The sequence below is a fragment of the Helobdella robusta genome (genome assembly GCF_000326865.2).
Source record: "Helobdella robusta unplaced genomic scaffold HELROscaffold_4, whole genome shotgun sequence".
Classification (NCBI taxonomy): Eukaryota; Metazoa; Annelida; class Clitellata; order Rhynchobdellida; family Glossiphoniidae; genus Helobdella; species Helobdella robusta.
Genome location: NW_008704902.1, coordinates 3,431,747 through 3,455,731, shown reverse-complemented (window position 1 = coordinate 3,455,731; position 23,985 = coordinate 3,431,747). Strand labels below are relative to the sequence as shown.

The following is a 23,985-nucleotide window of genomic DNA, read 5'->3' as shown; positions in this document are numbered from 1 at the left end:
CCACAGACTGCTTTTAAATAAATTTACTATCTTTCACAAGAAAAGTCTAGCTTGATGTCCGCACGACAAAAAATGCCAACGTATGTATTCGATCAGTTCCCAGGCATGCATCCATCCCACAAATGAGGCCGTCAAGTGCCGTGCAGGAATCAACTGAATTTTAATGTTAAACAAAAATTTTTAAAAATTTTCTTTTTTCCAAGTTTTATTTTGATTTTATTTATTGGTACTTGTAATATCATCTGAAAATTTTGACTGAATGAACTGAATTGCATTGCACAGCAACACATGCAAATTTGCATAATAAAAATTGGAACATCCATAACAAAAATATTTTCTACAGTAATTCAAATGAGAATCTGAAAATAATACCATATTGAGAGAGGTTGATAATAAATTCATAAACAAAATAAATAAAAAATTGTATTATCAATAATTTTTGTTTTTTAAAAAATCAGTTGCCTTTTTTCATAATTATTAATTCAACTTATTTATTAACAGCTCATACTCCACCGAATCTAATCATCTGATTTTGTACTGACCTTCCCGTTGTAAGCCACACTTGGGAGTGAGAGACAATGACGTGTTCACCCATTATAAAAGGTACAGGGAAGAGAACTCCTACATAATGATATCCTCAACGGCTAAAATACGATGACTCAAACGCCTCCAGGGGAATGTAGCATAATTCGATTCCTACGTTTTAAATCTGTTATGTACATTCAATTCTTTATCTTTTTATTTCCACCAATCAGAATGCCAAAAGCGAAATATTTTACTAAATTTCGGTAGATGGCAACATGTTTGATAGCAAATATGAGCGCACGCATGTACGATTTGAATGAAATATTTTCCATACACTGATTGCTAAAAAATTAGGCAACAAACGGGCATAGGTTTACGATGCATCTGCTAAAAATCTGTTTTGGTCGCATCACATAATTCATAAGCAATAGACATGCATGCGCATAAGCATTTGAATATTTTTCTGCCTTTGTTTTTGTCGATATATTTTATGGTCAGTTGCGAGGCTGTCAGCCCTAATCTATGAAGAATTGCGTGGTCAATATAATGTTGTCAGTCACATATTATGAATGTCTGGTCAGTTGCGATGTGGTCAGCCACAAAAGACGAAGAATTTTGTATTTTTTATGTAGGGGAGATCGGAGCTTTATGAACTACGAGTAGGTTGAACCAGTTGGGTAAATTTGCTCAGTTATAAAAAAATACCGGTACGCGTTTTATAATTCAAATTTATTAATGCATATAGAACCAGCTGAGTTAATCTGCCATGTTTATATCTGCAAATCGTCAAGTAAATGTCGCTTACGAGATTTCGCCGTTTTCGAGTAATTTTCAGTCGTTTACGTGATTGTTCTTCAAAATACAATTGCAAAAGAGAAAATAGTTTGTAGTGTTTTTATCCAGTTAAACAGAACAACTTCATTTTACACCTGGGAACATGTTAATGAGGGTACAGTTGAAATTCTACGATGACTATGGCTGAGGCTTGTTGAACCATTTTGTTAGGGGCATGTTGAACCGTATTTATATATGTTCAGTATCTAAAAGTGGACTTGTTTTTGGAGCAGGATCTATCAAAATTGTCTGATATCGTCAGCAAAAAACAGTATTAAAAAGTTTTGAACAGTATTTTAAATATAACTGCAAAAGACATCAGTTTTTACACAGGAAAACATTATTTTAAGTAGAAAATTTACCAAAAATAGACGTGAAAAGCAAAAAGGTCCTCGCTAGCCTAATTTTGGCCACACTAGCACAAATTTGGTTAGTTTCTTGGCCCCCCGATCAAGTTGTCTAAACTGGTCCCTTCCCTGAGAGAAGCCCTAGAGGTAGATGAGCCTGAGCATTTGTCCGTGCAACATTGCTTAGATATTGTAAGAAATACTACAATGCTCAGAATTTTGCATTGTCTAATTTCAGTGGTGATTACAGTCAGCCAAAAAAGTGTCTCTACTGATGTTTGCTTGACAAAATACCTGAGGCTAATTATTATTTTTTGATTCATAAAGACATTTAACACCTCGCAGTCAGAAAACCTGAGGCAACATCAATTGCTCGGACAATAAGCATCAGCAGATCTAGTGTGTCCCTGTTTTTTGATAACTTGTCAGCAGTTCATGATTGCTATAAGTTTGGACCAGAGGCTATCTAAAACATCGAAGAAACAGGAATTAATGTTAAATTTATTAAATATATGTTACATTAACATTACACAAACTATATGTAAAAATTTAGTACATTTGTATTACCTACCAACGGTTTCATTCATTTCTCCATCGTCGTCATCTCAGCTTCTACTCTATTGAAACTGAAAGTTTTCTTTTTTGTGGTGTTTGATATAGTTATTTGAAATGTTCATTATTTTTCTGTTATAATTCAACCTAAAAATTTGATGCATCTCCATCTTTTTTGTTACCTATATTATTTAATTTGTACTTGCTTTGAAATGTCTGTGAATAACGTTAATGAGTGATGGCGTTCCGTAAACAAAAATAATAATTATTAATTTTATTAATGTAATTAATGCCTAACTCATCTTCACACCGTTGGAGTGAAACTCCCCTTCATTTAAATATTCGGAAAATTTAAATTCGATTTTTTTTTATTACTTCAAGATTGTGACATCAATTTCAAACATTTCAATTTCAAGTATGCTGTTGTAAATGATAATAATTGGTACGATTGTCTTTCAAGTGCTTTACGACTGAACTGTTTTCAGGCGTTTCATATTATTTACTTTATTTAATATTATCTGAAGTAGTTATTTTAAATATTTGATATATTTCGGAATTTAAAAATTTGTTATAATTATCTCTTACCATTTATAAAGTTTCCCTCCTTAAATTTATGATACTGATAATGTTACTGAATCAAACGGATTGTAAACTTGTAAACCATTAATTTGTAAGGTTTTTTTTTTACAAAGAAATTAAATTTTATAAAAATTCTATAGATCTCGCGTAAAATAGGTTGATTTTTCAAAATTTAAAAAACTAGTTAAAAATTTTATAATTTTTCTATGATTTTTTTATTTTGATTTTATAAAACGTATTTGGTAATTCGACGTAAAAATATTTTATCGCGAATCCATCGATAAACAAATTTTTATTTCCGCCAAGCTAAGAAAGTATTTTGTTTAAAAAGTTATTAAAGAAACGAAACATCAAAAAAGAACGCAATAAGCTTGAAAATGTAAATTAGGAAAAAAACATTGGCGACATTTCATTTAAAAAAACAACCACTGAACATCAGAACGTTAAGCATCATATTGTTCAAACCATTTGAATAGTTTTGAAGTATTTTAACTTGTCAAAAAAAACATTTGAGAAAGTTGAACAATATTTGTGGTATTAGTTGAAATTGTACTGTAAAAACTGAAATTATAAATCAATCTTTCACTTGATTAGATACATTAAAAATTACTTTTTAAATTAAATTAGCAAAAAATAATGTTAAATAGCAATGTTAAAAATTTAAATAAAATAAGAAACAACGGATACCCTACAAACCACAAACTTCATCTACACGGAATCTTTTAATCTTATTCCAGTTAAGTTGGCTTCGAGGGATTTTTGACCAGTTGAATCGTAGTTTTCGTCCTCATAATCTGCCGTAAAAAATCCGGCAAATTTTGACGATCCTGCGTTTGCTGCAAATGCCAGGTCGTACAAGAGGCCGGCGATCATGCCTCCGATCAACGGTCCAATCCAATAAATCTGGCAAAATAACAGTGTAGCTCATGTTATTTCAATCGTATTAAAATACTTGAATATCACATTCAGAAAATATGTAAGAGTTTTATAGGAATGAAATAAATTTGTGTTGTAATCAAATTTTATGGCGGAACTGGGAACAACAACCAGAATTTGTTTGAGAATTATCGTTTGTAAATTATAAGTATAGTCGTTAACGTGTTATTATTTAACATTTAACGGTTTCGTATGTACTAAAATATTTCATCAAGCCAATCGCAGCCACACACTCCATCCATCCAACCTACCCAGACGTAAGGATGATCTTTGATGGTTTCCGAAGCAACGTGCGATCCCAACGCACGAGCTGGGTTCATTCCGGATCCGGTGTATGGGATCTGTATTTAAAGTAAAATCATTTTTTAAGTATACACTATTGTGATGGCTGTCAAGAATTAATTGTTAGTAGAATAATATTTTAAGCACAACCTCGCTCCGTTTCATAAAATATTGATCCAAACTTTGATTATTTAACAAAAAATAAGTTAATTAGTAATCTGAAAACTTAAATTAAATGTTATTTTATGAAATTTCGTTTTGGAGCCATCGTCATTTTATTGTTATAAACAAAATGTTAGTAATTAAAAAAAACTGTAATAAACTGAAAACAATTATTCTTAAAAAAAACAATGAATATTTAATCAATCGCAATGAAGCGTGATGCAAATGAATAAAAATACTGACCGCCCAGAGGTGACACATTGCGATGGACAGTCCAATCGCCAGCGGGCCAGATCCTGCGAATCCTTGCCTGTTGGAATCACACGTTGCAAACACAGTGAAAACAAGAACGAAAGTGATGAAAAGCTCGACGAAAAGTCCGCCTGCCTTGCTGACACCACTACCAAGCAGTGTTGATCCAAGACTATCATTAACTCCAGTTGGAGTGAGAGCTTTCAAAATGTAGGCACCAACAATTGCACCAGCTGTTTGAACGGCTGCGTACAAAATGAATCGTATAAAACTAATTTTTCTTGTGACGAAAAAAGCGATGCTGACTGCAGGATTGATATGACCACCACTGACGTGTGCTATCGACCAAACTATGGTTGCCACACTCAGACCAAAGCATAGAGATATTTGAACCAAGTCATTTGGAATCAATTTTGAGGTAACTATGTTAGTTGAATTTGTCCTCACTTCAGTTTCGGTAACTACAAAACGGCCGCATGAGCCACAAGCAACCAGAACGAGTAGGAATGTCCCAATAAATTCACATGCTAATGCCTGATAAAATTTTACACTTTTTAGATCTTGCAGACTGTTTCTGGCCATGTTCGGTAAATTTTAACTGGGAGTTTCTATATTTTTTTAAATGAATAAGAATAAACATTTATTTTAATTTCATTTATGAATAATTTAAGAGTTTAAAAATATATAAAATACAAACTTCAATGAAAAAATTATTAAATAAATACAAACAGCTGAACGTAAGTGATAGATAAAAGTAACGAACCTCTGATCGCAGAGTATTTTTAGCAGACCAATAATAAATTTGTTCCTAAGTCTTCGATGCACCTTATATATAATCAATCGCAACACGTGCGACATTCTCACACGCACAAATGATACACACAAACTTTTATACATATTCATTCACACAATCCATCAATTAGTTTTACATGCAAATGTAACACAGAGCTCTTCTCCGATGGAGCTTGTGTTGTTTATAATGCATTAACATTTCTGTCACGTACGAGAAGTGAATTAGTTAACGAGAGTTGTAACTGTATAGTGCGGATATCGTGGCGCTCTGTCCTGACATTTTGTCGCCTAAATTATGAGTGATGCTATTTGCATTGGTCTCTCTGATGTCATACACTTTTACTCCTGCTTATGGCGTAATGTTCCAGCTTATTTAAATTTGCTAACCAATTGACAACTGTGATTCATAATAATTTCTTCCCATCTGATACTCTGACACGTAATAATAACTGATGTGCGTTGAAAGTTGATAACACATTTAGGTTGGGTTGTTGCTCATTGTAACTCATACATAGCCGACATGCCCAAACATAACTTTACAAACCAAAGCAATTATAAATTATACGTCGGGTTATAAATACGTGGAAATAAAAAATTGTTCAACCCGAAAATTAAATTAAAAAGTAATGAAAATTAATTTATTAGCTGATAAAGTCTGGTTAAAATACTTTAAGTGGTTTGTAAATAAACAAATTAAAATTTATACTGTGAGATTGTGTTGATTTTAAGCAATTAATTAAACTTTCAGGGTTTAAATCATCACTAGTAAATCCTTATCTACACACGAGTGTTTAAACGATAAATAAAAATGCAAATAAATAAATAAAAATCTATTAACAATAAAACAATAAAAAGATATTGAAACTTATAATTATTAATTTGACTTCAAGTAGTTTAAAAATACTTTGAACCTCTGAAAATAATATTTTAGGCAACAAAAACTGCTTCTATGTTAAACATTTTGAGCAAAATTACTTAAAATTTCAATCATTCTTCTGTAAAATAAAACAGATAACAGCAAGATAAAACTATTTACGGCAGAAAATATAATGCAACTAACTTAATTGATGCTATATCGGCGCGTAGGTTACTTTGATAAAATGCTTTTATGTATAAAAACTTTTGTACTGAATATTGGATGTGCGTTATTTTCCAGATGCTAATTGGAAACTACATTTATTTAATCGTTCTTCGTATTTTTAAACTTTGAAGTTTGTCAATTTTGCTGATTTTCCAAATAAATAGAAAACACCTCGAATAAAATTTTGGTGGTTAAATTTAGTGAAATATAAAAGATATGCGTGCACCACAAATTAATGCAAACCGATTTGTCACGCCAATGTTCTCATCGTGACAGCCTCATTGAATTAATAAATACAATCAGCTCTAACTTTCATCACATCAAAACATATCAACCAACATAATTCAACATCAAAATTGAACAGCACTTAATATGACATTGCAGAATACTACTTTATAAAACACTTTTTTATATCACATCCTATAAAATCACTAAATTTAAATGACATCACATAACATCGCAAAACAACTCACAGCTTAACTTCACATTACATGACATCACTGCGTTAACATCACATCAGACAGACTACAATAATTTATACGATTTGAAAGTTAGCTATGCAGCAAACAAGAAGTATACGCTTAAACACATTCAAACATATCAATCTCACTTAGGCTTCACAACATTTCATGTCATCACATCCATCAATCTTATTAGGCTTCATCACATTTCCTGTCATCACATAACAAGACATTACAATAGGACAACGACAACACGTCGCAAGATATAACATCACAAAACAACACACCACTTAGCTATAGCTTCATAACACATTCTATCACATTCTAATATTAAGTGTGTGATATAGCATTTAATCTCATAAATTATAAAAGTTAAGATAAGCATTTTCACTATCGCCATCCTCATCAGCCTCGTAACTTATGTCTTCGTATATCACGATCATTTTCTTCATCTTCCATTTTTAATTGTTTTTGTGCTATCTTCGTTCCGATGTTTGTTTAAGAATCGGTTTGACATTTTAATTTTGAGCATTTTTACATTATAAAATTTTGTAATCAAACTTATTTGAGCAAGCAAATTTATTTATTTTTTATGCCATTTTTATGTTAACAGCATTTTTCAAACAATAGAGCGACGATGTTCCACTGATACATTGCCTAGAGACAGAGACAGACTATCTAGAAAACATCACATCACGTAAACACCGCATTGAATCTACCTGAATTTTATGCTTTCAAACCAGGTCATCATGACACAAAAACGTGTATCAATTGGTTTCAAAAGGCTTTGTTTTTGCTCTATTTTAATTCAAGTAAACTCTGGAACAAGATATCCTACTAAATGAACTAAAGATAATTCAAATGAACGATATTTCAAATGAACAATTGAATGAAATAAATAAAGTAGATGAACAAATGGACTGCATATAGTGCTGAAAAGAAAATGAAAACGCGCCAGACTGTGTTTCCATAGAAATTGACGCGGATTTCGGTGTTTTGTTTATGCTATTTTTTGATTCAAATGGATGATTAAATAAAATGAAATAAAACTATTTCATTACACAATTCGCTCGTAGAAGTTAATTACGTTTCCTCAACTTCTTGTATCTAAGATGTTTGAAAAATAAGATCATGTTTTTTGGCTAAATTTAATAAACTTTTTTAATGTTGATTTTAAAATTAAAATTAAATAAAAACTTTTAAATTTAATTAAAAATAAACATTGAGTGGTTAAGATTAAACTTTGAAAGATTTATTATTTTCAATATAAATCGTTAGTTAAATTAATTTGATTTAAATTAAAAATTTAATTAAGAAGAACCATTCATGATCAAAGAGAAATGAACTCAATAAAATTGGTTTTTTATTGATTTCCCTCTCTAACCTCTAACTCTTGACACTAACCTACACAAAATTTATGCTATAAAAAAGTATAAAATAAAGTGTAAATATCATTTCAAACTTAAATTATTTTCTTTTTCATAAAAAAAATTTAATTTACAATACTTTTTTTTCCTAAATAGCTTTAAAGCTGAACGTTAGTTAAAAAATGTTTGTTAGCTTTTCATGATTTGTATTTATTTTTATTGCCCATTTCATTTTTCAGTTTCACCCATGGCTGAAAAGCTAGATTGGTTGGCTGTTGTTAGTCATTATATGAAGGTTAGGGTTACTTTAGTTTAAATAAAATTAAAGTTAAATATAATTTCAATAATGATTTTTTAATAAAATAATCTAATAATGTTTTGTATAATTTATAATATGAATTGTGTGGTGAAGTGTGGTGATATTTTATTTAGTTTTTCAAGTTTCAAATATTTTGAGATATAATCAATTTGTTTTATTTTATTTAATAGCTATTGTTAAATAATTAACGTATTGGCTCAAGAATTTTTTTACTTCTTGAAGCATGCAACATTGTAAATTAATGAATTGACTATTAAATTTTTCAGAACATTAATGATGACAACACAAAGCAGATAGATTTTATTTTAACTTTCAAAAATGATGATGACGAAGAAGCGCGCATGGCTCGTCAACATTTTTTCCAATCCCTTATAAAGTATGGACTAATATGTCAAGAATTATTCACTAAAGATGATATAACATTCGTTGAAATAAAAACTCCACTGTACCTCTTATGCTCTGAAGGTAACAGGATCGGTATCATGCTGGCTTCACCTGTTAGTTCATCATCATCAGTGTTCAGTTCAAATTCAATGCTGATTTCTATGTTGTCTTGTTTAATTACAATTTTATGTAGGTGAAAAGTTCATATGAAGATCAAAAGTCAGGTGGCTATATGTTTAAAAAGTTTTTCAAGTTCAAAAGAAAATTTCTAAGTGAAATTTCAGGTATGATTTGTGTATGGGAATTTCTTTTTTTTTTTGCTATAACTCTATTTTTTTTATAAAATAATCAATTACATGGTTGTGTGGTAAATTTTGTTTTTATGTCAAGGTGTGTTGGTTAATATGATTTGTGATGTTAATGCAATTGCAGTTGACTACTTGTCAATGCCAATAAGAAGGGAGACAGCAAGGATATGGAGTGCAATTGCTTCATCTTCTGGTGAGTCAGCCATTTTCAGGTCATCACAGAGATCTCTACTGGTTAGTTCTATCTGATCATCTTCCTTCACCATCACCATTCATTAACTATTATAACATTATGTGACTGTTTTCCGTGATTTTCAGACATATTTCATCATGAACAGAGTTGATTTGTTTGAAGATGACGACGATGATGACAGTAAGAGTTATCTTTCCTATGTTGGTCATCATAATAACAATGCCAACATGACCTCTGGTATGGGCTATTATAATCATGCTAACAATCTTAGTACAGGTAGAGATGCCAATGATAGCAATAATAATGATAACGATGTTGGTAACAATGAAGAGTACAATGATAACAATTACAATGTAAATGGTAATGCAAATATCAATGCTAGTGGGTATGAGATAAGAAGTGGCGATGATGAAGATGCTGAAAAAATGTGGAGATCCACAAAAGGTTTCCGGAGCATGTTGAAATTTTCTTATTTAAAGTCTGCAAACATCTTTTTTGTTTTTTTTTGTTGTGAGATCAGTAGTTCTGCAATTGTTTCAATAAATTTTTGACTGGCTTTCAACTTTTTTCAAAAATTTTTTGTTGAAACGCAGATTCTATATTGATAAAACGTTTCAAAAGGTTTGAATCACATGCTTCTGAAGAATTACATAGAAGATGCATTCCCACTGCACGAGTACACATATTTCAATGGCACTACGTCTGATGATCGTGACACTGACGCCAACAACAGCAACAATGCAATCAATCCACAAGTAGATGACATGCATGAAATGATATCACCTTCTTCTTCTTCTTCTTCTTCTAACCCTTACGCTCGATCATCTTCCAAAGGAGAATGGACATCAGCTAAACTGGAGCTGTATGATCGGTGGATGAAGATACACAAGTATTTTTGTTTAACTTACAACAATAAGTGTTGAAACGTATGTTTGTAATGTTGTGCTATGTGATGAAATGTTGTGTAATGTGACGTGATGTGATTTTACATATTGTAATGAAATGTTGTATAATGTGATGTAATGTAATGTGATGTGATGTAGGTTTCAGCCAGTGAATGGTATAAGGAATTATTTTGGAGAGAGGATTGCACTGTACTTTGCGTGGTGCGACGTTCTAATTGCTTCTCTGCTGGTCCCCATGGTTATCGGCATCATAGTTTTCATCTATGGATTAGTGAAAAAGTCTAATTTTTCATTATTTTTTTCAATTTTTATATTTAAAAAATGTATTACAGTTATTGAAAATTCTTCTTTAATCATTGATATTTTTGTTCGTTTTGTTTTATTAAAATCAAGTAGTTTTGGCTTCTATGTCATTTCACTCGTTTATTTTTGTTTAAATTTGTTTAACTCGATTTGGCGAAATAAATGAACTTAAAATGAAAATAATTAATTTTAGTTACTCAAAATTCCATTCAGAGGAGTGGCAGGCCAAGAACAGGTGTCCGTTTCATCTCATTTTACATTCATTATTCATTGAAAATTATTAGTTTGCAAGGCAATATTTTTAACTACGAAAAATTTCAAAATTTGTGAAGCGGTTATTAAACGATACATCGTCACGAAAAGTTATATCGCACGTTACAGACTTATCCATCACCAGTTGTTTTGCTATAAATAATTTTTAATACTATTATTTATAAATAATACAATGCTGGTGACGTAAAAAAGTTTCAAGTTTATGTTTATACTTGAATGGACCATGCATGTATATGCAGAGGAAGATTACTCAATGAACTGTAACGCAACAGGACAGCAGCTGCTGCCGCCATAGGTCTAGTTGACGAATCATTCGATAATGACCTCATGCCACTTTACGCGGTCGTCATCTCTCTCTGGGGTTGGCCTCTTTTTCTTATACGTTGTTGGATTTTTAATTATTTTAACTTTAAAGCCTGAACGCCATGCCATATAATAGAACTGTGGAAAAAGCATCATGATGAAGCAATGTGTTTATTATCATTTTCGGATGAAGAGTTCGAGAATATATTTTACTTCGGAAGACCTCTGATTTGTTCGTTGTTTCTCAATCTTGTAGTTAACAATTCACGACATTTGTTCTGGGATCTCTTTTACGTTCACTAAAGGGTAGAATAGCAAAAAATCTTTAGTAGTGAGAGATTTATACACATTCGCACACACACTCACACACACTTGTATTTTTATATATAAATGCATACGAAACGATAATATATACTAAAGTGTGATCGTGTTGCTCTAATTTTAATAGATTTGCATTGATTAACTTCTCGCGAATGGTTTAACTTTAAGAGAAGCTATTTTAACGGTCAATCAGCAATTGTGTAAATGATCTGTAAGTTGGTGAATGTTTGCCGTCTGCTTGCACTGTCCACACAGACATCTGCGTAGATAATAAACTGCATGTTCTATCATGCTTTTTGAAGTTTTAGGTTTTGGGTATAGTTGAGATAAAATTTATCCAACTTAATTTTTAAAAATTTAAATGAAATGGATACAAATGATCGACTAATTTGGCGCAAAAAAATTGATGGCAAAGAAAACAACGTCCTACCTCGGGGAACCGGGTTTCTGGACTCTAAACGAAGATTGATTGATTGATTGATTAATTTAAAAAAATTCATTTAATGATCATTTTTATATGAAATATTGAATGTATGTAATGCGATTGACTCCCTTTGTTGCTATCTCAATTTCTTCAAAATCGCGTTGCAAATATCAAAATAAAATTTTTGCCACACATTATTCAAAAATTCTTTGTTTGGGTTCCTGGTCTGGTATGTAAATTATGAATATTCTCTATTGAAACATGCAGGTACATTTTTCCTTGAACTGTGGAAGCGTCGAAATGCAACGTTAGCCTACATTTGGGACGTGTATTCATTCGAAGACCATGAACCAGATCGTCCACAGCATGTCCTAAGTGGTGGCAAGGTTGCTTACCTCTGCCCTCTCTATCCAACAATTTCTAATCCGCTGTAATGATTGTATCACCTTTTATTGAATCGAATTACTGAATTTATAAAGTTTAACTTTAGTAAATTTTCCTACAAAACTTTATCTATTGCTGTTGTCTGTCGTATGTTTGTGTGTCATTTTTCTTTGACTGCAACAAATATATGATGTTGAATGTATTATGTAAAAAAATTAATTTGTTCATTCATCATGTTTGCAGGAGCGCTCACTCCTCATCACATACTCTGTCTCCATGGCTACCATACTCTTCATGGTGCGTTTCAGTTGGTGCTCATGTGTGTTTTGTTGTTGTTGTTGTTTTTGCTGTTGTTGGTGGTGGTGGAATTTGAGCCATTTTATGAGTTTTTATTACTAAACAGATTTTTTTAAAATTAGTACTATACTACAAATTTTAAGAGAAATGATCTATTGATCGCGGTCAACGACGAATAATTTTGTGAAATCCTTGTGTCTTTTGCTGAATATCACCACATTTCAACTCTTACAAAGTGTTGAAGATCTGATTTTGTGGAGGTCGATGGTCGCCAATGTCTTGAAAGGATAAGGCACGAGAAAGAAGAATAAGATTTATTGATGGATTGAAATTGTTTAATTTGAACAGTACTGTAGCAGACCACAGACGAATTTTTGTGAAATGAAAAAAATCTTGAAACAAAAATAAAATAAAATAAATTGTTTTTTTTTCTAATAGTTCGGCTTCTCTTTAAAATTTCGATTAACAACGCACAGGTCTGCGTAGTATTCATTATAACGGCGGCACTCATCTTGTACCGTGTCGTCATGACAATTGACTTTTGCCCGAATGTTCCCTCTACGAGTTGTCTCTTGGTGTCTGTCATTGTGGCTACCATCCTAAACACCATCGGCATCATGGTTCTCAACAAGGTACTTACTACTACTTTCATTGTGCATGCGCTAAATTATAACGTGTGTTGATAATTTACAATACATCAAATTTTCCAATGAATCGAAAAGTTTTTATTCTGCAAATGTTTAATTAAAAGGGTTGGCTTTTTTGTAGTGTTTTATGGCGCATCATGCACCTACGTGCGCCTCTCTAAGTTGTTGTTTCTCGACCGAGCAGCGAATATGTTCGCTACGACAGCAGCCTTAAACATGGCTTCTCTTACTTTTTGATCATTTAACTTTCCGACTACTTCAACAATTACAAAAGTTAGCGGCACGTGCAGACGAAGTTAAATCTGTTAAAAATAACTTTATTCAAGGTGTACAAATGGGTGGCCACCCGCTTAACTGATTGGGGTTAGTTACTCTTTAAATTTATATTTAAATGCTTACTAAATGAAAATAAATTATCACAAATGTTCTTCATGAATGCTGTTTTCCTTCAATGCATCCAGGCAGAATGTAGATTTCCTAAATCTATTTTTTCATATGAAGCAGATATTTTGTTTTGTTTTTCAAAACTAAAACATTTTTTAATTTAAATCTTATCAAACCGTTTTTAGATTTCTGATTGACATGCAAGAATAAATAATAAAGAGATAATATGATACTAGTTTGTTATTAAACGCTGTTTTTGTTTTTGTGTGTTAGCCAAAAATGAAACAAAGAAAAGGATGATGATTATGACGATGATGATGAGTAAGGTAGCACACGAACAATATACAATGTTCAGGCAATAATAATAATTGATATTTCACCGTAGAAAATCGAAGAACTCAGACGGATTACGACGACGCTATCATTTTAAAACTGTTCGCTTTTGAATTCGCGAATTCGTACACGTCGTGTTTCTACATTGCCTTCTTCAGAGGGGTTAGTTACTCACCAATTATGCCTTTGCGTGTTAGGTAGATATGCCGTGGATTGGCATACAAGTTAAATTCTTTTAATTAAGTGTTACCACTTGTAAAGTTACGGGAAATTAGCTAAATCTGGTTGCATTATATATTTTGGTTAAGATATAATAGCTGATACGATGTAATATATATATATATATATATATATATATATATCTAATATCTAAATATTATATATATATATATAATATTTAGCTAAAGTTGAAAGATGGTTTGTTTGGATTGGGTAGCAAGTACAACGACAACTGTGGTGAGTCTAGTGATGTTTCATGCATGCCCATGTTATCATTCCAAATTCTTACACTCATGCTCATGAAACCACTTCCGAAGTTCTTCACCGATCTCCTGCTACCGTCAGTTTTAATGTCTATTTATGGTCTTTTCTTATTATTATTTGAGGCGTTTTTGGCTTTAACTGTTAGTTTAGTTATCCAAAATGTTACCCGTATAGCTAACGTTTTTTTTCTGAATATATGTGTCACAACTTTTGTACATTATAAATAGTTTTTTAAAGAAGCACTTTGCGAAATGTTCGAATCGAGTTAGCAAGCGCTCTGAATCATCAAACAACCATGCTCACATTGAGAGGGAGTACCATAAAGTTCCTATTGGTGACTTCACCACCTCTGAATACACTGAGAAAGTTTTGCTCTATGGTTACCTCATGGTTCAAAGTTTTTTAATTTTTCTTCATTAAATTTTTCATCATCTAGTTGATGAGAAACATAAAATTTAATTAGGAATTTGCTTACACGTTCATAAATTGTATAAAAATAATTTTGTTGATGGAATTTTTATGATTTCGTTTAAAACTTTGAAATTAATTAAAGTTAATCATCAGTTCATGTAAAATATAATTTTACATTATCACCTACTTAATTTTATTAACAAATAATTGATTATTTGGCAGAATAATTTTTAAATTGAAACATAACATTTTAAAATTTGTTGTTTACGCAGTTGTTTGCGGCCTCGTTTCCTCTTGCTCCGCTCATCACTGTCTTCTTCCTCATTATCGACACTCGACTTGACGGCAAAAGGTTGATAAAAACCAATAGAAGACCCGTTGCATTCATATCGCAAGATATCGGTAGGTTGATCCTCCTCACATATTTGCTTCGTAGATAGGCTCGGCTGGTAGTTAGTTGTTTGTGCCATCTTTGCAAGCCAAACCAAAAGACATCATTGATTAGCGCTCATGCTTTTCATTTGTTTCCAGAAATCCGTGTTGAAATTCACACAAAAATTGTTCCTAGCAACATCAGATAGCTGAAAATAAAAATAATAAAACTTCTTAGCGTAAACTGTTGGGAGTTGAAAACGAGTAAGAGTGAAAAAAGACAACGTTAAGCTAAAATAGAATAAATTAAATTAATTGTTTTTGTATATTTACAGAACTATTTTGTATACTTAATTTGTTAGTTTAGCTAAGATCATAATTGTTGGCATGTACATTTTCTTTAGAAAAATAAATTAATATATTTCTGAAACGCCGATTCCATAATGTTCAACTTGCAGTTCAATGAATTTTGTAAACAGATGAGTCTTGAGATCTGCTCTAAACTTTGTAAGTGATGAAGTAGTTGGATGAGGAAGAAAGTTTCAGTGAGACTGACCAAAAAGTAAGCTTATCAGAAAAGAAAAGTAAGAACGAAAAGACGATCGTAGGCGGACGCTGATGTTGAATTAAAATATCTGACAGATTATAGATGTTAGGAAATGAACTTAATGTGTTGTAATAGGCTAGTCGTTTCGTACATATAGAAGTTGATTATTCTGTAATTGCATCACAACTGTTTTGTTTGCTCCACGTTGAATTTACAATCTGAAAATTTTCTTTTTTTTATAAATATTTGTCTATCTTGTCTTGTTTGTCTTCTCATTTTTTGTAGTTAACAATCATATTATCAATAATTCAGCTCTTTTCAACTGGAAACGATTGCAACTTAAAGTATTTGAGCTTCTCACGTTGTTTACCATTTAATTTTTTCCAACACATTTTGTAGGTCGATGGTTCGATATTTTGAATTTCATAAACATCGTCGGAGTCGCAGTGAATGCATTCCTCATCGCTTTCACGTCAGCCTGGGCCAACAAGTACTCATTGGATACAAAATTGATCATTGTGTTAATCTTTGAGGTGTGTGAATAATTTTTCGTTAATTCGTTACAAACTAATTATTCATGCTGTTTGTTAACAATTTATACATTTTTTCTTTCAAATTTATTTCAGATGATATAGTAAGCAATAATATAAAAAAAACATATGCTGTTTAAACAGGATGAATATGATAAAAGTATATATTTTTCAAATTTAAATTCTACTGACATTTTTTCTTTGAAATGTACATTCGTAGAACGTGGTGTATGCCTTGAAATATATGATTGCCATTTTGATTCCCGACACTCCGAAGTCTATCAAAGACGCGTATAGAAAAGTTAGTTCTGCTGGTTTTACCGTTTGAATATGTAAATAATGTGCGACCGGAAATTGAATGGAAGCAATTGTACGTTCGTGAAAATTGTGCTTTTCTTTCAGTCAAAAAAAGGAATTTTTTTAAATTTCCATTTGATTAATAAAAAGAATTGAAATAATTTTTTTTTTAATTTTGCATTTGAATTTTTGAGTCCACGGATGCAATACCTTTTTCATTAAACAAAAAAATATATGTAGAAGACAATAGCAGTTACATAATATTTTTTTATAATATATACAATACATAAGGTTTTGCAGAGCATTATTAATACCTATATATCAATAGCTGTTATTTGTTAGCTAAAGTGAACAAACTTTACATAACACAACGATCGAGTAAGTGATCTCAGAGGAAAAGTCTCCATGCCCTCTCCAATGTTATGTCAAAAATAAAAAATATTCCAGGTAAATGATTGTACGTGTAAATGAATTTACAGGACGTCTTCAAGTTAGAAAAACTAATATCTGATGCAAATAAATCTCAGGCCAAAGTACCTACAAAACACAAATGATGATGTCTACAAAGGGAAACAAAATCATGTCAAACTTCAAATTTCTTAATAATTTTAGCCGTTTTTCCACTGTGATATTTTTGAGCACGATTACATTTTTAGCAATAATGCACTCCATTTGACAATATTTTGTGTTTTTTTTTCACTTTGAATGACCTCTCTAAAGATGCAATACCAAATAACGTTGATATATTATTAACATTGTAATTTTTGTGTGCCTTTAACTTAGAAGTCATTCATGTTCGCTTAATTAACTAGTTGAATTATGTTCATCTCATTGAGTTGAAAGATTTTTATGTTAAATGTTTTGTTTAGAATTCGTTTTTACAGCTTTTTTTTATTTTGCTTCTGGTTAAATTACACAACTTTCTTACTACTTTCATGCAAATTTTCAACCCGTTAGACAGTTCCTAATTAATTCTTCACTAACCGATCCAAAATGCTACAGATGATGGTCTTTATTAACATTAACAAAACATATGAATCCATCACTAGTCAGTATATCGCAAGCGGATATACGTATGGTTTTGTCAGGATGTCCAAAAATGATTTTGTTAACCATTTATTGCGTTTATAAATAGTTTTTATTGTTATTTTTTATTTGTTACAATTCAACCTATTATCCGATTTTCAATTTTTTATTTCATATTTGCACGTTGTGTTGTGACCATAGATATGGAGACCTGTTTCTAATCTATGGTTGTAGTCGTAGAATAGCATTATAATAAATTAGCACTTTTACGATTGCTTGAACGAAGATTTTTCAATTTTATGATGTAACGATTATAATTAAGATAGAATATTGTAATATGTGACAAAGGTAACTGATCATCATTGACTGCTTTAATCACTTAAAGCGTTTGTTGTACCAGTGTTTTTGTCTTTTGAAGTGTTTGTTATAAAAAGAAATTTCAAGTGTTAAGGATTGTTATCTTGGGACAACTGCTGCAACGGATGACAACCTTGTTATTGTTGTCATGTAATCAGCCAAATCAATTCTTATCTGCCACTTGACGAATCCCTTTTTAAAATATAACGAATGTGCGAAGTCAAAGCCATTGTTGCTTCAAAGAAACGAAAAAAATGAACATGATGGGCTATTGCAGTTATAGTTTCCTAAATCTTTTCAATCTGTTAGATAATAAACAAATGTTTTTTTAGGCTAAGGGCAGGTGAAACCAATGTTTCTTCACTGGCCTTTAATCGTAAGTTTTAACTACATTGGGAAACTAATTAATTGATACATTGACTGAAACGCTGACTAGAAATTCATTAAATCAAAAATTACAATTTAAACATTTTAAAAAACTTAATTCATTAAAAATTGACGTTTAAACGGATTGCAATTAAAATGATTTTATGTATGAACATGAAATTAAAACTTCAAATATAAACTTCAGCCCTTAAATAACTGACCTTATCGTAAATAATATCAAATTAAAATCTTAATTTGATTTTTACAAAAATTTTCCACCGGGTCAGTAGCAGAACAAACATCAAACCACCGATGCCCAATGTTAACGCGCATGTCTTGTCTCCATTATCATAATCCAAGGTTAGTTCAGCTTCAAAAACTCTATACCTATCAATTTTTGAGCCAAATATTGGAGAAAAACAGCTTGGAAGCACTTGAAATGAAGTGTTACAAAGAAATAATTGGGAATCAACCTGAGTTCGAGGTACGAAATGATGAGAAACCGGTTTGAAATAAGTTTATACAAATAGGTCAAAGTACGAAAATGTGAACTTTGGGATCTGAGCATATTTGCAAAATTTAATTATGCTAATTATGAAGAAAAACTGAAAATGTTGGAAGATCAAGAAGTTGAGGGATGACACTACGCTACATGTGTGTGTGTAGAATATATGTATACTCTGTATATATATATATATATATATATATTATATATATATATATACATATATATATATATATATATATATATATATATATATATATATATATATATATGAAACTACAGAGTGGAACGGGGTGGGAAAATCGATCTCAATAAAAATGTCCAAAAATGGAAAGGGTTTTAAAAATCTAGAAGAAAGATAAGAGTTTAACAGGATTAAAGATGATTAATAATTCATTAAATAACTATCTAACTATCTACATAGGATAACAATAACTTTTCCCTGAATGAATACCATACTATATATCCACGATGAAAACACGATACTGAATAAATGTATTTTTATTCTATGGTTTATGTTGTACAAGCTTTTTCTATGATTGTGCAGCAGAACGGGCTTGCATATATTTGTACATGTTCGCTATAACATTCTCATTAATCATTGACTATTAATTATTGACTAACTACATGTTATTTTGTAATTTTATCAAATTAATTATTTTCATATACAAAAACTAAAATTGTCCATTTTTTAATATCTTTCGACACGGAACAATTTATTTTATAATATTTATTTTGTTGCTTAATAATAGAATTGGTATTGTGAACTGAGTAACCAACACACAACAAAAGTCAAAACAACAGAAGACAGAGAGTATAGACGCAATGACCGACAAGAAAAATGTAAACGGCGACTTGCAGTATCTGTCAGTGGATGCTCCGGCAGGCAATGCCGTACTCAACGATCCCGCCTCTCAAGCCGCCTGGGCCGCCAAGAGGATGATCTGGGTGCCACACGAAGAACAAGGATTCGTGGCTGCCTGCATTAAACAAGATTCAGAGGACGAAGTTGTTGTGCAGTTGGTTGATTGTGGGAAGACGTTGTCCTTCCACAGAGATGATGTTCAAAAAATGAATCCACCAAAGTACAACAGAATTGAAGACATGGCCGAACTGACCTGCCTGAATGAAGCATCTGTTCTACACAACTTGAAAGAAAGATATTATTCTGGACTTATTTATGTTGGATTTTGTTTACTTTTACTTGCTTATTTAATTTTTTAAATTTTAATTGAAAGTTTTAAACTATCAATGTTTTTTTGCTTAAGTTTTATTTAAGTCAATTGTTGTCTTCAAATGAAGAATATCAATAGTTAAGTGGTTTAAATTTAAAACAAGGTTAGTGTAATTTTTTAAATTTATTACCTTGTGTGCTTATCTTTTGTTATTAAATTATTTAAAACATTTGTTATTTTTAAAGGATTCTTAATTAAGTAATTGTTTTTTTATGTAATTATGTTTATTGTTGATACATTTTTTTAACAATTTCTAACATTTGAATTAGAAATTATTTATAAATGCATGAAAATTAAATTTTGCTTATTTAATTGTTTGGCTGTAAATAATATGCCATTAATAATTTTTTTGAAGACTTATTCAGGGTTATTTTGTGTGGTTATAAATCCATACAAGAAGCTTCCAATATACACTGACAAAATTATAGAGTTATACAAGGGTAAGAAACGCCATGAAATGCCTCCGCATGTATATGCTATTACTGATAGTGCTTACAGAAATATGCTCATGGGTTTGTAGTCTTTTTCTGCTGAGTTATGTTCAATCTTATCTTATTTATAATGAAAATAATTAAATTATTTTTTTATAGATAGGGAAGATCAGTCAATATTGTGCACGTGAGTTTATATAAAACTGAAATATTAATTTTTTCAACTTTAAAATTTTTCATTTAACTGAATGAATAAATATACTGATATAGAATTCTACTAACAAGATATTAACTTTCTTTTGTTTTTTTGCATTGTTTTTTTATTTTAATATTCATTGGTGTTGTATTTGGTCGGTGTTGTTTAATTGATTGTGAAGTTTTTTGATTTTCATTTATTAAACCATTTTGATTTCTTCAAGTGGTGAGTCAGGTGCTGGTAAAACAGAAAACACAAAAAAGGTTATTCAATATTTGGCTGCCATTGCTGCCTCAACTAAGCACCAAAAGACATCACAATCATTTGAAGATCAAGTTTGTTGTTTACTAACATTTCAATGAAACAATTATTTTCTACTTTTTTATGAGATAAATTTATTTTAAACAATCCTACATATAAGTTCAGTGATTGATATGTCATTTTTCAAATAGGCTGAACTAGAACTGCAGTTACTCAAAGCCAATCCTATTTTGGAGGCTTTTGGGAATGCGAAAACTGTCAAGAATGACAACTCCTCCAGATTTGTGAGTTTCATTTCTCAACTCCTTCATTTAGCTCTCTCTGCTGTTTGATGTTATAAATTTGTTGTGATTTTTCTTAAGACAAGAACTTTCATTGAGATGTTTTAGTTTGTTAACTCTTTTTCACAAACGATAATTAATAATGAATTTTTTGTGTTGAATGTTTTATTTTGTTTTTCTAAAACTTCTCTACATCATTTCAGGATTATATTAAATATTTTTCATTATTCTGCATAGTTAGAATTTTTATTTCTCTAAAATCTAAAAAAACCTTTACTCTATTAATCAATTAAGGTAAGGCATGACATATTTTTTTCATTAACAATGCTAATTAAACTTATCTGTATGATCGATCATTTGTTCCACGGTGCATAGCAAATTTATTCATTGGATTGTTTGACAAATTTTTGTCCTAGTACATAAAAGTTCTTTGGATGTTCCAATTTTGAACTTTATTGAAAATATTCGAAAAAATAAACTAAAGACTGTTAATATTGAGATAATTAAACATATTCCATGTTTCAATAACAATGAAAGGGTATAAATAAATATTTAAATGTAACTTGGCAGCCACGTCCTTAAGATTCAACATTAGTTTATTTTTAATACATTAGATTCAGGTTGATTAATAAAACCTTTTCTTCTGTTTTAAAAAGATTCAAATCCAGTGACCGTTGTGTGGAAAAAATTAAATTTTTTTGAGATATTTACATTTTACCTGATTAAATTTTTAAAATCTTTTTTAAAGAATGTTTCAATCAATAATCTGATCTTGTAAAATATATAAAATGGTCAGACATGCAATTGAACAGAATGGTGTAAAAGTTGAATGAGCATTCAATATTATATGTTGCATGACAAAATATTTGTATAGTTAGAAAAAATTGAAAAACTTTAAAAAATCAAACCATCAACAACAACGACCATGATAAAAATACAATGGTAAAAAATAAACTAAGCGTTAGACCGAAAATATTCAACATGATGATGTTTGATAGAATGAGTGATGCAATAACTTAGTTTAATTGTCTGCGTTGTATACAAGCTTTGTACAAGTGAGACTTCCTTGCTATGTGGCGAGTGCAGACCTGCTTGCAATCCTTCCCTACTTACCTGGCTTTGAAATAATTAATTGTGTTATGAAGTTGCCTCACAATTTACAAACGGGTACTGTACGCCCAAGTGAAACCATACACCATACATATGATGGGTTGTTTGTGAATTGTGCACAGGCCTCATTTTAACCATGCTGGACACACATCTTTTACATTTACAAATTGTATTAACTCGCATCACAAACCAGTAGGTGTCGTCATCCATTGTTGAATTGTTTTGGTTGTAGTTTATTTATGAATAATCATTATTGTTAAGTTAATGTTGATAATATTTATATTGAACTATACAATTATTTTGTTCAAGTGTTTATGTGTCTGTGTGTGCGTCTTTCTTTGTGTGTGTTTGTTTGTGTGTGTAAGCATAAAAATAAGTCAAGTGAATATTTTCCAGGGCAAGTTTATAAGAATAAATTTTGATTCATCTGGTTTCATTGCAGGAGCCAACATAGAAACTTGTTAGTGGGATCTTTTAAATCAATTTCTTTCTGTTTGTGTGGTTATTAAATCATCTTGTTGCTAATTAACATTGATTGGTTTTCATTGGTATTAAGAATGAATTCATAGCATACACATGTGCGGTATTTTTGTTCATTCATTAAATGTTAGCGGTGAATTGTTGTGTTTAGAACTTTTATTCCTCTAATAAATATTGCTGGTGAATTGTTAAATTTTGCTTCCTCTTCGTTAAAAAAAAGTTGTTTGGTTGAGAACCACTGTAATGTTTGTAAAAAAAATATAAGAGTCTACATTGTTCTTTGGGTTTGGTTAAGATTTTTTAAAGTTTGATGATAAAGTTTTAAAAATGAAGGTACAAAACATTTATGTGCATACAGACTTACTGGAGAAGTCGCGAACGGTGAGGCAGGCTGTTGGGGAGAGATGTTTCCACATCTTTTATCAGATGCTCGTTGCTGCTGATCTTAACGTTAAAAGTATCTTTTTACATTTTTTTTATTTGAATAAATTGCTTTGTGAAGTATCAATTATTACAATCAACACAACCTAATCAATTAACTATATAATAAATATATTAATAAATAATTTTTACAGAATTTTTTCAATAATTGCGATGTTGACAGGAGACTGCATAATGGAGGACATTAAGTCGTACAAGTTTCTGACCAATGGTTATGTAAGCGTATCTGGTGAGGGGGATGCAGAGCTCTACAGGCAGTTGCTGGCCGCTATGGAAGTCATCGGGTTCACCAAGGATGAACAACTATGTCTGTCTACTCATTTGTTCATTCATTTGTATTTTCGTTTGTTCATACATGTGTTTATTCATTTATTAGTTGAATTTCATTTGTTCACCACGGTTACAGACATGCATAAGACTATATCAGCAATTTTGCACCTGGGCAACATGAAGTTCTATCAGGAAAAAAATTCCGACCAGGCGACCCTACCGGACAACACAAGTACCAAGCTACATTTCCTTCTCATACAACTTTATTTAATACAATTTTGGTTTTTTGGATGTGTGGGCTGCACATATGTGTTTATGAGTTTGGTGTTTCTTGATAATTTGTTTTTATTCCTTATTGTAGTTTCCATGTTTAAAAATTTTAAATTTAATTATCCTTTATTAAAATTATATTATATCAAATATTTACTGATTTTTAAT

At 30.9% G+C, this 23,985-nt stretch overlaps 3 protein-coding genes across 3 annotated transcripts; 2 read left to right on the top strand and 1 right to left on the bottom strand.

Annotated features, from left to right (window-relative positions):
* Positions 1-3,081: 3,081 nt before the first annotated feature.
* On the bottom strand, positions 3,082-5,260 carry HELRODRAFT_95007 (hypothetical protein). The gene is made up of 4 exons (XM_009024346.1): positions 5,233-5,260; positions 4,461-5,077; positions 4,025-4,114; positions 3,082-3,740 (listed from the first exon to the last, which is right to left on the bottom strand). The coding sequence occupies exons 2-4, from the start codon at positions 5,049-5,051 to the stop codon at positions 3,546-3,548; spliced, it is 876 nt and encodes a 291-aa protein (XP_009022594.1). The 5' UTR covers positions 5,052-5,077; positions 5,233-5,260; the 3' UTR covers positions 3,082-3,545.
* Positions 5,261-8,417: 3,157 nt separating this feature from the next.
* HELRODRAFT_162412 (hypothetical protein) lies at positions 8,418-17,719 on the top strand (the record flags this gene model as incomplete). Its single annotated transcript, XM_009024623.1, has 20 exons — positions 8,418-8,465; positions 8,756-8,986; positions 9,067-9,157; positions 9,306-9,415; positions 9,500-9,818; positions 9,996-10,263; positions 10,418-10,517; positions 10,796-10,817; positions 12,171-12,289; positions 12,531-12,584; positions 13,061-13,216; positions 13,558-13,594; positions 14,001-14,110; positions 14,350-14,507; positions 14,659-14,821; positions 15,115-15,244; positions 16,161-16,294; positions 16,512-16,592; positions 17,068-17,121; positions 17,591-17,719. 20 exons carry the CDS (start codon positions 8,418-8,420, stop codon positions 17,717-17,719), a joined length of 2,514 nt encoding a protein of 837 aa, XP_009022871.1.
* Positions 17,720-19,365: 1,646 nt separating this feature from the next.
* Positions 19,366-21,472, top strand: HELRODRAFT_188960 (hypothetical protein). Its single transcript, XM_009024622.1, has 5 exons — positions 19,366-20,024; positions 20,433-20,589; positions 20,668-20,695; positions 20,928-21,039; positions 21,157-21,472. Exons 1-5 carry the CDS (start codon positions 19,668-19,670, stop codon positions 21,295-21,297), a joined length of 795 nt encoding a protein of 264 aa, XP_009022870.1. The 5' UTR covers positions 19,366-19,667; the 3' UTR covers positions 21,298-21,472.
* Positions 21,473-23,985: the final 2,513 nt, after the last annotated feature.

Coding starts and splice junctions, on each gene's coding strand:
- HELRODRAFT_95007 (XM_009024346.1), bottom strand. CDS start 5,051: ATGGCCAGAAACAGTCTGCAAGATCTAAAAAGTGTAAAATTTTATCAG. Junction 4,115..4,460: donor CAATGTGTCACCTCTGGGCG/GTCAGTATTTTT, acceptor CTTTAAATACAG/ATCCCATACACCGGATCCGG. Junction 3,741..4,024: donor AAGATCATCCTTACGTCTGG/GTAGGTTGGATG, acceptor TTATTTTGCCAG/ATTTATTGGATTGGACCGTT.
- HELRODRAFT_188960 (XM_009024622.1), top strand. CDS start 19,668: ATGACCGACAAGAAAAATGTAAACGGCGACTTGCAGTATCTGTCAGTG. Junction 20,025..20,432: donor ATTATTCTGGACTTATTTAT/GTTGGATTTTGT, acceptor ATTTTTTTGAAG/ACTTATTCAGGGTTATTTTG. Junction 21,040..21,156: donor CACAATCATTTGAAGATCAA/GTTTGTTGTTTA, acceptor TTTTTCAAATAG/GCTGAACTAGAACTGCAGTT.